The sequence below is a fragment of the Silurus aristotelis genome (genome assembly GCF_946808225.1).
Source record: "Silurus aristotelis genome assembly, chromosome: 14".
Lineage (NCBI taxonomy): Eukaryota > Metazoa > Chordata > Actinopteri > Siluriformes > Siluridae > Silurus > Silurus aristotelis.
Window position 1 is genome coordinate 3775604 of NC_139587.1, and position 15735 is coordinate 3791338.

At 36.5% G+C, this 15735-nt stretch overlaps 1 protein-coding gene and 1 long non-coding RNA gene across 4 annotated transcripts in view; both read left to right on the top strand.

Moving 5' to 3' along the window:
- LOC310736835 overlaps positions 1 to 15735 on the top strand; it is a 237456-nt gene that overhangs the window by 217565 nt on the left and 4156 nt on the right. The gene's annotated exons all lie outside the window — the stretch shown is intronic.
- The window catches only part of rxfp1 (relaxin family peptide receptor 1), a 46755-nt gene that overhangs the window by 28536 nt on the left and 2484 nt on the right, over positions 1 to 15735 (top strand). For 2 of the 3 annotated variants that reach the window (XM_083560596.1, XM_083560598.1), the window contains 9 exons: positions 1680 to 1748; positions 2139 to 2210; positions 3020 to 3091; positions 5220 to 5291; positions 5493 to 5564; positions 8698 to 8769; positions 11009 to 11238; positions 13175 to 13588; positions 14997 to 15215. In XM_083560596.1, coding sequence (XP_083416722.1) covers positions 1680 to 1748; positions 2139 to 2210; positions 3020 to 3091; positions 5220 to 5291; positions 5493 to 5564; positions 8698 to 8769; positions 11009 to 11238; positions 13175 to 13588; positions 14997 to 15215 — 1292 coding nt within the window. The remainder of the gene's footprint in view (positions 1 to 1679; positions 1749 to 2138; positions 2211 to 3019; positions 3092 to 5219; positions 5292 to 5492; positions 5565 to 8697; positions 8770 to 11008; positions 11239 to 13174; positions 13589 to 14996; positions 15216 to 15735) is intronic. The other variant, XM_083560597.1, reaches the window with a different exon arrangement.

The following is a 15735-nucleotide window of genomic DNA, read 5'->3' on the forward strand; positions in this document are numbered from 1 at the left end:
TACTAGATTACCCTTTTTCTTACTTAATTACTCACCTACTTACTTAATAATCTATTTAATTCAGTTTTATTTGTATAGTGATTTTAACAATGGACATTGTCCCAATGCAGCTTTACAGAGGAAGAGGTTATATAGAGGTTATGTCTTCTTACATAAATAATTATTTCCTCACTTGCTTATTTACTGAATTACTCACTTGCTTACTTACGCATCTACTTGCTTATTAACTTACTTACCTACTTGCTTACTTACTCAGCTATTTACTCACTTAATCACTTAGTTATTCAATTACTCAGCTATTTACTCCCTTATTTACTCACTCACTCATTTAATTTCTCATTCAGTTATTCACCTACTTACTCATTAATTTACTTAATTACTTATTTATATTAATTAGTGACCTATTTATTCATTTACTTACATTATTTATTCACTTAGTTACTGACTTACTTACCTACTTACTTAATAACTCACTTAACCATTTATCTATTTATTTATTTACTTACCTATTTGCTTACTTACTTACCTACTCACTCAGTTACTTACCTACTCACTCAGTTACTTACCTACTCACTCAGTTACTTACCTACTTACCTACTCACTCAGTTACTTACCTACTCACTCAGTTACTTACCTACTTACTTATCTGCTTATGAAATTTCTTATTTATTCAATTACTTACTCATCTATTTACATTATTTGTACTCACCACTCACCTACTTACTTACTCATCTATTTACATAATTAATTACATACGCATTAATTTACTTACTTACTTATCTATTTACATGAATAATTACATACGCATTAATTTACTTACTTACTTATCTATTTACATAATTAATTACATATTCATTTATTTACTTACTTACTTATCTATTTACATAACTAATTACATATTCATTTATTTACTTACTTACTTATCTATTTACATAATTAATTACATATTCATTTATTTACTTACTTACTTATCTATTTACATAATTAATTACATATTCATTTATTTACTTACTTACTTATCTATTTACATAATTAATTACATATTCATTTATTTACTTACTTAAATACTCACATACTTACTTACTCATACACTTACGTTATTATTTACTTACTCATCCTTTTACATTACTTAGTTACTCACCATTCTACTTACTCATCTACTTATGTAATTACTTATTTATTTACATACATACGCAGTGTCTCACCTACTTACTTATGATCTACTTATGTCATTACTTAATTATATAATTTCTCAGTCACTTACTTACCTATTTAGTTTCTCACCATTTTACTTACTCATCTACCAATGCAATTACTTAAATACTTACTTACTCAGTTACTCACCTACTTACTTACTCATCTACTTATGTAATTACCAACTCAATTACTGACTTGTTCAGTTCTTCACCTACTTGCTTACTTACCTACTTACTATTTACTCACTCACTAACTTTGTTACGTACCAACACACTTTTATTTATGCAATCTCTTACTTCCTTACTCAGGTACTCACTGACTTACTTCCTCACCTTGAATCTCTCTCTCATGCTGCATTACGTTTTTTTGTCCTCTAATTGTTGCTTTTTTTTAGCTCTTTTAAAGGGACAGGAATGTGTCAGTCAGTGATGTGTTAAAATGGCTTCAATTGTGATCGTGTGCCATGTAACGCATTGTTGCAGGGTTCTTTTGAACAACGCTCTGACAAACGTGGAGGACGTATGCCTGGAGATGCCGCGACTGAATTGGCTGTAAGTTTGAAGTCTTAAAATAACTGCCAGTTTATGTTTAATGCCAAGAGTGTGAATATTTACCATATTGCTTCAGTGCTCTGTTTCAGCACATGCCTCTATTGTCATTACCAATGCAAAACAGATAAGGGGTCAATGCAGCTGATTTTGTCTAATGTTTGATATTTTTTATTATCATTAGCACATTGTTCTTCAATGGATATACACTTAATTGGCACATATTCATCTTTTGAATATGTGTAAACTTTTGCACCCAAATATAATAAAGATTGAATAGCAATAAACATGAATTTTTCTTTTAGTATCTTCAGATTTCACCATTAATGATGTCATGACAAATCTATGAAAATAATTCACTGATAATACACGTGTGTGTGTGTGTGTTTGCAGAGATATGGAAGGAAATCAAATTGAGATTGTTGACAACAGAACATTCTGTTCCTGTAGCATGCTCACTGTGCTGTAAGTACGTTTCCCATCGCCGGCACAGACAGTTTTCTACTCTTTCTGCACATTTCATTATTGAATTGTAATATTTTCACTTGTGTGAGAATTCAGAATTTGTATTTATTGGTCAATGTTAATGAAGTTCATGCTGTTTGTGTCCAGTAACTGACATGCTGTTGGGGTGTATTTTAAGTGTTATTTAACCTTTTTAATGATTTTGCTGTTTACTTTACATAGAAATGTTTGTCATGTATATATCGAGTATTGACGATAGCTGAGACTGATGCAAGTGCAAGAACGTTTTATTAAAATTGCAGCCAAACGATCCAAAATGATCAGATCTTTATAGAAGGACACTCAAGAGTTTTCACTCCAACACATGTAAAGCAGATCTTCATGGAGCTGGCTTTGTGCACTGGTGCATTGTCATGCTGGAACAGGTTTGGGTCTCCTAGTTCAAGTGAAGGGAAAATTTAATGTTACAGCATTCAAAGAAATCGTATACAATTGTGTTCCTCCAACTTTATGCAACAGTTTGGGAAAGAAGCACCTTTATCTGGAAAGGTTGGGTGTCACAATTCTTTTGTACGTGTAGTGTATATACTGTAAGTTGTATATAACATATAGGTTTGTCTGTTTCACTGTCACATAGTATATTCATAAATTCAATTCAACTTCAATCTTGTGCTTCTTTTCTTTTCACTCTTTTCGTCTATCTCATTTCTTCTTGCTGTCCTTTTCTCTCTTTTTCTACTTTCTTTGCCTGTTTTTCATCTGTCTACTTTCGTCCTCTCTCATTTTCTGTGTCTCTCTTTTTTTTACAGAGTCCTTCAAAGAAACAGGATCAGTCATATCCATGAACAAGCGTTCTCTCTGCTGCGCAAGCTTGGCGAGCTGTACGTTCCGAGTCGTTCTGATCTCCCACAATGCAGTTTTGCAGAAATAATCAACACAAAATATTCTTCAGAGTTTAAAGCCTGACCTGTTTTTTTTTTATTTTTAAGAACCAAATTAAGAAATCTCTCGGCCCCATTTGCTCATAAGTCCTACAGTCAGAAAAATTTGGCCCAGTTCTTTTTCACCAGCCATAGTGTGAAATGAGATTTGTTCTTCTACCAAAAAAAAAAAAAAAAGCATTGAACTTCAAACAGTCGATTCCAAAACATCACAAAAATGAGCGAGAAATTAAAATTCCCCATATGAGCAAAAACAAATGAGGATTAAAGCAGCACTACTGCCCAAAAAAAAAAGAAAAACAAACACACACACACACACACACACACACACTTTGTTTTCAAAATTTTTGGCACCCTACATTTGAGATTTAATGAAGCCTCCCCTGGGGAGAAAAACAACACTGAGCCTTTAATGTCATTTCATCTCAAATAAGGTGGAGGATTTGCTTACATTCATAGGTGTGAATTGATTTCTGCTCTCAGTATGCTATTAATCTGGACATAATTTTTGAAACCAGTGATCCTACAACTATTTCTGTATTTATTTAGGATAATTACTGGAATATCATTTAGCACATTTTAACCTCCTTGCAGAGGCAGCCAGGTTTTGCATAGAAATTGTTTGATATTTGGCAGAATTTAACATACCAGTCCCTGGAACTACAGCATAAAACAGCTTCAAAGCATTAATCATAAAACTAGGTATGTAATTCTGAAATGGTATTTCCTTCTTGATCATAATATGTGCATTTGCTTTTATCTACTTTTATATACAATGAAAAACGGAAATATGAGCTGTGAGAAGAAAGCATAAATGGAATTTTGAAAACTTAGTGTTTTGCAGGCCAAAATATATAGATATTAGGGATGTAACAGTACAGAAAATGCTCGGTTCGGTCCGTACCTCGTTTTTTTCATGTCACGGTTCGGTTCAATTACGGTACTGTCAGGGGGGAGAAATGAAATACATAAAAATCCTTGTCGTTTGTTTATTATTATTAGCATTTGCGAACATCAACGGTACATATGTTAAACCCATTCGGGAGCTTCAACAGATTGGAGTTGCTGTTTATCGCAGTAGATACGAGCTTCGAACCAGAAAGACACAGCTTACTTTGACTAAAAAGTTTTTGTCTTTATGCTCAACTAAAGTGAAATAATGAGCGTATTTCCACTTTGAGAAACTCGTCTTGCTCTCGCCTCGACTCGCCATTATTGCTGCACAGACCTGAATAAACGGAGACACGCCCACAGTGCGTCTTCTTCGTGTTTACAGTGGTTTATCCACACATCCTACAATGCAACGCTGCTGTAAGCAGGTTAGACTGTAGTCTACACTTCAGCGAAATTAATGAATTAAAAAAAAGTAACGGGTAACGCACCATACGCTAACGGTAACGAAGTTACTTTATTTTTTAAAGTAACGCGTTACAGTATTAGTTACTGTCAAAAGTAACACGTTACTGCCCAACACTGGTGTTTAACATTTAATATTTATTCTCCAAATATGATCTACTTAACTGTTCACTATTTAAAAAAACATAAAAGAATCCATAGTGCAAGCGTTAGCCGTTAGCCACTTCCTGGTTAGTGGCTAATGCTATGGATTCTGTAGCATTTTCGTGCACAATTTATTTTTTCGGTACGAAGTGAGCAGCCACAGCTACTGTACCTGCTAACTGGGGTTTCTTTTTTTTTTATACCAAAAATTTAATAATTTAAATTTAACGCTACTTAATATGTTCCTAAAGGGAACTCAGATTTTAACTATGTTCCGCACGTATAAACGTTCGCATTCGGTAAACGTGTGTACCAAACCGAAAGCTCTGTACCGAAAAATTTCGCTTTGATGTACCGTTACACCCTAATAGCTATATTAAAAGGTGTAAATAAAGTTGCTCCTTTTTTAAGGAAGATAATATTATAATACCATTCCAACACGAACCAGATGTAATAATTAGTTATTTCGTTGATTGTATAAAGGGTGCCGACAATATCCCTTCGTCTGATTACATTGCTTCTCAAAGCATCCAAAGTCAAGTCATTTCTACCTGCATTTCTCCTGCAGAGACTTATCCAGTAACAGAATTGGGAAAATCTCACCGGATCTGTTTGTCAATCTGGGGGAATTGCTGCAGCTGTAAGTCCTTTACTTGGAGTCTCTCACTTTCCTTCTTTGTCATTCTTATCACTATACCGTCAGCCATATACTTGAACCGTCAGCCAGCCTGAACCGCTCTCAGTCACAATATTGCACAATTCCCATCAACTCGAGCCACCATCAGCTGTGAGATGAATGTTGGCCATTTTAAAGCAGTTTCTTTTTTCTTTCGCTTCACAGGAATATTTCGTATAACCCAATTCAGGAGCTGCAAGCGGACCATTTTGACAAACTGCACAAGTTAAAATCATTGTAAGTTGACTTTATTGATATGTGGCAATTGATTAGGTGTAGAATTTGCATTCTGTGAATCGACCTCAAGCAGCATGCATAGGAATTTTATAAGCAAATGTGTATCACTGGATTCCATGCAAATACATCAAGAATAGCTAAAGCTGCTAAACTGTCTCAATTCCGCAATTCTTAACACATACTATATACACTATATAGACCAAAGTTTGTGGACACCTGATTGGTATTTGCTTTTTGAGCACGCAGCAGGCCAATCATGGTCTTCCACTTTAACCCATGTTAACCATATCTTAATGGAGCTCACTTAGTGCATAGGGGTATTGGTGGAACAGGTTTGGGTCTCCTGGTTCGAATGAATGAAAAACCTAATGCTACCACTTCCAAAGACATCCTATGCAACTGTGTGCCTTTAACTTTGTGGTAACAATTTGGGAAAGATCGACATACAGCTTGATTGCATTGGTTTTGTCTATATAGTGTTATTCGAGAGGATGATAGAGTTTTGAGGATAATGCATTTGCAGATAATGTATAATTAGACACGGGGTAAAATAAAGAGACCCACAGCATTTACATAAAGCATGAAAAACAAAATTAGATCAGGGATATACAAGATACAGAAAAGTCAGACTTGATAAACTATTATTACCTGCAATTCTTTTTTTTTTAATATTAAAATTTTTAACAATTTTCACAAAGCTACAGAAGTCCTAAGAGGCCATGCATTATAATATTTTTTCGTTATTGTTTTCTCGTGATCACAACATTATTTTCTTACTATATCAAAAGTTGGTTGCTTCTGATTTTCAAATATTAGTGAATTAACTTCAAAATAATCATCAAAATTATTAAGGAGAAACCTAGAACAGGTGAACACAGCAGGATAACAGACCAATGACAGAATACAGCACATGGGAAGCAAAAACCAGAAAATCCCTTGCTCACACTTGGAGAATTTGTGCAATAATGGCTGATAATAGCCTGCACTCTTTATATTGATTTCCTTTTCCCTTGATTAGAGCTTTCAGCCATGATTTTGTATTCAATAGGTGACCCAGATGAAAAACCGCAACTATTTTACAGGGAATTTTCCGAAGCATTGATCAGATTGTGTTCTATTAATTGCTGTCAGTACATTTGTAAGATGTTAGCAGGAAGTGAAGGAGTTTAAGTGTCTGGAAAGTGATATATAGACGTGCATTCCTGATCGTATCACAGTTTTCTGAGGAGATTTTCTCAAATATGATCTAATGGGCATTTTCCCTTAAGGCCATGATCTAAACTAACATTTAATATCATGATCTATACATTTTTTTCAACATATTTGTTTTATTAGTAGCAGTAGCAAGCCGCTAGGGCCAGCAAGGTCTTCTCTTTTCACCTAAACTCTATCAGAACCATTGACCTTGGTCTATTGTCCATTATACATTAAAATGTACAAAATTTCTCCCATACATCTATACTCTTCCTTTTATAGCGTTGCTCTCGGGTCTGCTGCTGCTACATTTGAGTTTTTATCTTATCAGATTTCAGCTGTCACATCAAGTATTGCTGTAAGGCCTTCATTGTGAGCACTGGAGGCATTTTTCAGTATAAACTCTATGTTGACTGACGCTGTCGCTTTAACCAATCAGACTGCAATTTAGCCACTCCGAGGTGGCAGGTGTCTTGCAGGCATCTAAACACGATGGCATTTCCACATCCTTTGATTGAATGGTCAGAGCACGTTCTAGAGAAAATCGCAACCCGCATGTGCTGCAAACCTTGAATATATATACGTGTGGATTTAATAGCTGTTTTTTTCATTCCGCAATTAGTGACAGAGGAGTGGAAATTTATCGCACTTACAGACTTTTACATGATGGACTTTTTTTTTAAAAGCTGGACATCGTGAGAAAAGATCAACCAAAACAATTCAAAACAATTATAAACCTTTTTTTAACAACCATTTACACCAGTTCTCTTTCCCATAGTATTTGCACACAACACACAATTTGTCTCAATTTCAATTCCCTAGAAAAACTGTAAAGCTATGGATAAATGCACAAAAAAAACAGAGGTCATTTTATGAGGTTGATATCAATGCTTCTTATAAAGAGGATGTATGAAGGCAGTGCAGCTGTGGCTACAGTGAAAGGAGACTTTTTAAATTGTGTTATTTTAGTAATGACATTCATTCTCGCTGGATGAGATTACTGTTTGTGACGCAACACTCTGCTATACTGCATTTCTCTATAATATTGATGCTTCCTGTAGCAGTGGTGTTATAATGTTGGTATTAATATGTGGATTGATCCAGGTAGGACACCACTGAAGGCCTGGGTGTGAAATAATGCCACTGGTTAGTAGTAAAAGTAAATGAACCTGTCAGTTTACTGAATGTCAGATGCTTGAAATGGTACTTAAACTTAAACCGTTGAGTCGTTGTCTGTCTTTAAAAGCCTTTTTAACCAGAAATACTGTCACCTTTCTGTCATGATTGCTCATGCATGGCACATTTTAGCATTTAGTGAAAACAGGCACAGAGGAAAAAGCACCTACACAAAACAAGCTGCTGATGATTGCTCGATGAGTTTGTAACAGTGGACAAAAATACATTTTGCACCATCAGGTGGCATCCTGATAGAACTGAAAGTGTTTGGGTTTCAATAACTCAAACTACTCAATAACTTCAAAATAGCTCCTGTGAAAGATTCATACATAGAGCAAAAAAAAGGTACTGTAGCATGTTTCAATAGTCAACATTGCTAGCTGTTTGTCACTACATAAATAGCAGCCTAAGAAGCCCAAAGCACAAACAAGCGTTCCGAAGTAACTAAAGCACCATCTTCATCTCACTATGGGGCTCAGAGGAGCATTCAAAGTATCTCTTTCACTTGGTGCACTTGTTATCACCTTTCATGCACTCAGATAAAATTGGTGCAAAAAAAAAAAAAAAAAAAAAAAAGAAAAAGAGAGAGCTCATAGTTTTAGCAACAGAGCAGCCTTTTATCACACCGGCTGCACTACGGGAGTTCGTCCGTGTTCATTTCACGCATCGAAGGTTTCTTTAAAAGGGCCACAAAAGATTGTCGTGTTTTCAAGCAAATACATGAAGTATGCTAATAGCTAAGAGAAAAACATTTGCCTTTCAGGAGCATCGAGGGCATCGAGATAGCAAACATTCACAGGAGGATGTTTGAACCGCTCAAAAACCTCACACACATGTAAGTCGTTGTTTATTTTCTGCTTCAAATGTCACCGATTAAAGTTTTTTTTTATAAACATGAGTTACTCAATGTCCTTGAATTGCTGTTATCCTGCTAAGGTGTTTCATTCCAGCATTAAACCAGCTCTTCCGGAGAACAGCGTGTGAACTGAGTTCTTCTTCTCCACAGCCTCCACAAAAACATTAGAAAGATGCAAGATTTTCCTTCATTTCTTTCCCTCACCAAGCTCTGGGTTTGTTCTCGCTCTTGAAGTTAATACGATGAAAAAGTCAGAGCAGAGAGACGTCCTGTTACAGAGTGATCAAAAAACAGTGCAAATTTCTTTGTCCTGCTCTCTGTTCTTTCCTAAAGGTTTTTTATACTGAAGTATTGATTGGGCTTAAATGTGCTTTTGTGAACATTACATTGGTTAAGTAGCTGGGGCTGAATAATCCAATGAGAATTTTTTATTTTTTTTACTCTTTGAGACTGCCGTCCCTATTTCCAACCATGAACATAAACTAGAGCTTGCATTAGGGATGGGAAGATCATTTCAGTCACTTGGTTCTTTTATTCTCGTTCATCAAAATGGACGATTCTTTTTTTGACTCATTGACTCAGTTCATTTCATTCTGTGAACTACCTACAATTTCCAGCCAATCAGCATGAAGTATTTAGGTTATGTTATGAATTTCTGATATCTTGACAAAACAGATATTATTAAAAAAAAAATTCTTGGACCTTTATTTTCCTGAAAATACATTAGATTCCAGATTAAATTACAAAAGTTGCTAAACAGTTTCGGTAATGTGCCTTCAAATGAACAGCCTTACATCGTGGCTCTTCAAAGGCTGACAAAAATGTTGTCCACGCACCTGAGAGTCCTGCCTTCAAGCACAACGTCACTGCTAATCAGTCACAAACTGCTTCCTGATCTAACGATGAAACCTTTCCGCCTGGATGGGAGTAATTTAATGGCGTGGACTGTCATCAACTATTATGCTTAAAAAGATTATTCTCTGCTTTTGCCTGTGTTTCTTTAAGCCAATCTTTAAAATAAATTTTAAACTAAAATGATGACTGTAATAACAGCAGCCCTTATTATTCTTAATGCTTAGCTCATTAACCAATTAGGGCTACAGCATGCAGAGCACTGAATAGAAACGTGGGTTACAAACAAGCTTGTGAATATGAGGCATACGAATGAAAGTGGAAGGAGAATATTTTTTTCATGTATTTCATTCTTGAATCTGAACCCTTTTGAAAGATCCAAACTGCAAGGGCTATTATTAAATAATATCACTGAAATTATGCATTCAGATCCATTAAGCCTTCGTGTCAGCGTAAATTACTGAAAAGTTTTGAGTTCTAGTCTGGAATATTGACTCCTATCAGTCATTTACGGACACTATACTATAATGTATGCGTGACCAAAAAATCCTGCTGGGTGGAGCTTCCTGAACTTTCACATAGTCTACAACCACATAGAGGTAATTATAAGTTGAAAAATTATAAGTTTTTAACACATTTGCATCAGTAAAAACTGATTTGTTTATATATAATTATAAGTAGATGACGTCTTCTCACTAAACTGTTTCACAAGCGTGTTCTCTCTACGTGAATATGATGTACTGGGTCACTATGGAGACTGAGGCATGGACTGAGAGTCACATAGAATACAGATTAACATGGCAGAGGTAGAGCTGCATGGTCCTGGATACAGTACGAAATCGGATCGCACTGCTTTCAAATAGGGGTGAATCGTATCGCATCAGTAGCTGTTTCATATGTATCTTTAATGGATCGTATCGGAGGCTATGCATCGAGGTGTGAATTGCCTAAGCCTCAGTTATGGAGATGCACATTCCTAACCTACACAAATATGCTCTAGAATAGTAAAATGAATCATTTACAGGTAAGCATGGAGACGTGCTGTACACTGATGTTCGGCAGTGTGGGCAATGAGTCAAGTCATGAATATGCTGAATCAGCTGTTTTTTTCCTCTCCCTGTGATATCTTCTAGCTATATATTTTATTTCTAAACCAAAAGACAAATTCTAGTGATAATACTACTACGCTACTAAAATGTTTTACTTCAAAAAACAAATCTGGCAACCTCTCCAATATTAAACCACACACAGATCCACAGATCCCCACAGATTCCCAATAGACATGAAATATGTAACTGGTTAGACAAAAGAATCCTCTGTCACAATGCATTCTCAATTGCGTTCATATCTCTCTCCCTCAACACAGCTATTTTAAAAAATTCCAATATTGTGGCTACGCGCCTCACGTACGCAGCTGCAAGCCCAACACAGACGGCATCTCATCGCTTGAGGATCTGCTGGCCAACATTGTGCTGCGTGTCTTCGTCTGGGTCGTCTCTGCCACCACCTGCTTCGGAAACATCTTCGTCATCTGCATGCGCTCGTACATCCGCTCCGAGAACAAGCTCCATGCTATGTGCATCATTTCCCTTTGTTGTAAGTATTTCAATTCTGTTTAGTCAGCGTTTTTCAAAGCATATTTACAAAAAGAAGTTCAAATAGATTTAGCTTCTGATGTTTCACCCATGGTTTCACCTTTCTGGCAGCAATATTCAGAATCTTGAAGGCTGCAATCTGATTGGCGGTTCTGCATTTGCCTGTGTGTTTGTATACTTTCAAGGGAAAAAGTCTGATCTGGTTTTTTTAGGCAAAAGTTTTAACAAACAGGCATGAATCATAAACAATGGTAGTATAGGACAGACAAATAATTAATGTAAATATATAACAAATAAAACAATACGCTATACCTGTACATGAAGCAAAGGTCTTGGTAATAAACAACCAAAATAAATAACAAGACTTTACAATGCAAGTTTTGTAGATGAGGCGCAGCTGATTGCAACATGAAAATTCAGGGCAAGGTAAATAAAAAACTTACTCAGGTATATTCATTTCTGGTGCAAAAACACGCCTGAAAAGCTGAAGGTTTCTTTAAATGTCCTACATTTCAGCTTGCACGTCAATGTATCTTTCTTCTGCTGAGACACTTTGCCTTGTAGTGTTCGCTTCTGAAATGAATCATCAGCCATTTTACCAATTTATATAATTATATGATTTTAGATTGGATGTATTTTGAAAAAAAAAAAAAACAAAAACCTCTCTATTATTTGTCCTCCTTTCAACTGTTTCTGTTCTTCTTTCACGGGTGCTCAGCATGATTGGCTGTGAAATGAAAAATGCTGTTTGGTTACAGTTCTGATATGTTTAAATATTAGGATATCAAAGTTTCAGCGTCAGCCTGGAAATCTGTATGCCAGAGTGAGGAAGAGAAGGAGAGAGACAGAGAAAGAGAGAGAGAGAGAGAGAGAGAGAGAGAGAGAGAGAGAGAGAGAGAGAGAGAGAGAGAGAGAGAGAGAGAGAGAGAGAGAGCGAGCTTCTGGATGAGAAGGGGTTCAGATTTGATCAGGCAGTTTGCTGGAGTGTAAAGCGATTCCCAACAGTTCTTACTTTGATGTCTACATCATGCTTCAAAGGCAGTAATTGATTTTTTCTGCATACATGGTTGAAGGTTGACACGCAGCCATGGGCTTGTCTGAATAAGCGAAAAGCCCCCCCAAGCGTGTTCAATTCAAGCCTGGATGGACATGTCCCAGGGACTGAAAAAAATTGCAACTTGGAAATAAAGAGGGGGGAGGGGGGTGGGGGGGTTGGTGATTGGCAGCTTGGAAAACAAGCATGATTGAAGAGTTGTTACGTACTTACTCATTAATGCATTTATCAAGAGGTTTGAACACAATGTCTTACTGGGAAAGCGTTGCTGCTTGGCTGACAGTGTGCCTCAGTGTCCTGCTTTGAAAGGCAGATCAAACTGGATTGAAATGCAAATGGACTTAGGAGGCAACATTGTTGAGTATGAAAACAATGGCTTGTGGTGGTGAAGCTGCTGGAGTTTATGGGGGATGAATGAAGTATTATGTAGATTTGAAAACAAAATGGTAGATCACTACTGAATTTCTAAGTGCGTTTTTATTTATTTTTTGACAGAATAAAGGCTACTTTTAAAAGTCTCTCTGTCTATCCTTTACTTTATCTCCCTTTTTCTTTCACTCACACACCCCACATTTCTATCTCTCTTTCTCCCAGGCATTCTCCCTCACTCTCTTCGCTTACAGTTCTTTCTTGCATGCCCTCTCTTTCTATTTAGTCAGATTTTGCATCCTTTTCTCTTTTAATTTAAAGAAAAATGAGTGCTAATAAATAATCTCTTTCCATATATTTCTCTCTCTTTTTCACTTCAATCCAGTCCTCATTAAAATTTCAAAAAGAATATGAAAAAGAAAGGTGTTTTCGATGGCAACAGTGTAAATAGTAAATATAAAATAGACTGCTGTGAAATTAAATACTAAATCACTGAACCGTCTGCTTTCCCGAGCAGGTGCAGATGGTTTGATGGGCGTCTACCTGTTTGCGATCGGGGCGTACGACTTGAAGTTCCGTGGCGAGTATAACCGGCACGCACAGGCCTGGATGGACAGCTTGCCCTGTCAGGTGGTAGGCTCTCTGGCCATGTTGTCCACTGAGGTCTCTGTACTGCTCCTTACCTACCTCACCTTGGAGAAGTACATCTGCATTGTCTACCCTTTCCGCTACCTGACCCCAGGGCGCAGGCGCACGGTCACCATCCTGGTGGCCATCTGGATCCTGGGCTTCATCATCGCGTTCTTGCCTCTGGTGTGTAAAGGAGAATTCAGGAACTTTTATGGAACTAACGGGGTTTGTTTTCCTCTGCATTCCGAGCAACCGGAGACTGCAGGAGCTCAGATCTATTCCATCGTCATCTTTTTGGGTGAGTCTGGAACACTGACTGCACCCCAGGCCTCCTCACATCACCTCCATTAATACCTCCATTACTAACATGCATGTGTCTGAATGAACACAAATCTCCATGAGCACACACCAAAATGAAGAAGAACATCTTCCCAGAAAGTGGAGAAAAGATCAAATTGGGACCAAATGTGGAATGCAATTCTCAAAAAGCGCACACCATACTTATGACCAGGCATCATACTTTTGCCATATACTGTATGAGGTTAATATGTCAGGCACTATAAATAAATAGATCAAAGGAACATATCATGGATGATCTGGTGATCTTTTCTCCTGAGGAAGAAGTCTCCAGTGTCAGTGCTTTATAGGGGTATATTCTGTTCTTTGCTTAATCAAACCACTAGGTTTTGAAATAATTTCAAATATTTCCTATTCAACTTTTTACACCATGAAAAAAATTGTGTGTCATATTACTCCAGGTCAAGAAGGTGTCCACACGTTTCGTATTGATAAGACCTCAATTTGTTTAGCCAGAGGTCAGATTGAGCCCTGGGGAGCCCACTCTCAATGGAGATTGTCATCATGTCTGCACTCGCTTTATCTGTTTTACTCTGCACTATATCTTGGTTTAATTCACTGGAGAAAAACGTTCACGTGGATCAGTGTTGTCTACTTGAGATATCCTTAAAATCGCTTATTATTGTGTCTGTAAGACTTTCAGGGTCTTTCTTGCTCCTGCTGTAGTTCTTCTCTGCTTTTGCAACCCTGTGAGTTCTTGCCGGTTGGTTCTATATATATATATATATATATATATATATATATTAAATTACAGACTAAAGTAGAGGTCGACCTATTAATTAGGACTGATAGTTGGTTTCTGGAACAACTGGCTATCGTCAAAAACCTATAGTGATAGTTTTTCCGGTTCGCTTTCATTAAGAGAACGGCCTCTAGAGGTGAATCACTGTTGCCAAATGCTATTTGTTGTTACATCTGAGACGCCGTGCTGCACAGAGAGTGCACGGAAAAGACTATTATATTTATGATTTATAAAATAATTAATTATAGAATTAAATTTTTTAATAAATAAATTCATATTTACTTCATTTAGAAAATGTTTTACATGGTGTGTTACATATGTTTGTATTTATCCAGTATCCATATTATAAACTAATTAATCGGTTATCGGCAAGTACGATCCAACCTAGCTATCGATATCAGTAAAATCCACTTTCGGTCAAACCTCTAGACTAAAGCTCTTTTTTGTATGATTTCTTTTAAATGTGACAGCACTTTATAGTTTCACCTGTAATGGCTGGACAATTGCTATTGATAATTATTTCTCAACATGGTAATGACACTTTGACAACAATGAGCTGGAGAGAATATACTGTATTCAATTAATTGGTCTTTTCCAATGTACATAGGCCTGAACCTCGTGGCATTCCTCATTATCGTATTGTCTTACGGAAGCATGTTCTACAACATACAGAGAACGGGGACTCAAACCACCAAATACAGCAACCATATCAAGAAAGAGCTAACCGTGGCCAAACGCTTCTTCTCCATCGTCATCACAGACTCTCTGTGCTGGATACCGATATTCATCCTCAAGATCTTATCGCTTATGGAGGTCGAAATCCCAGGTAAGTGCTTTTCTCCATGATTTATCTATTTGTCTTTGAGTGTAGATTCACGGCCTTGAAAAGAAAAAGTGTGCACTATTTTAAAAGAAACAGCTTAGCTGCAAGTGCTTGCTTTCATGCGATTTTTCTCAAGAAATCATGTTCCGAATAATAAATATGATGACATGTTCAATAAGTCAAATTTATAATGCAAGTAGCTGTAGTTAATCAGTTCTAATGACTAGAAGATTATGAGTTAATTCCAGTGCGTGACTTGGTGGATGTCAGGCCCTCAAAGACGATTAGATTGGATTAGATTGGATTGAATTGGAATGGAACTCACTTGTAAATGGACTGCCAATGAATACATTGAGATTGGAGATTTATCAATACCTTTTGTTCATCAAGTAAAAAGAACATGATTTTAACTACTTGTCAATACAGATATCAATATATGTAACTTGCTCTGAGTCAATCAGGGATACTGTAGAATACATTTATTTGGCCCTTTTAATTGGTTTGTCCGAAATTTCGATGAGTA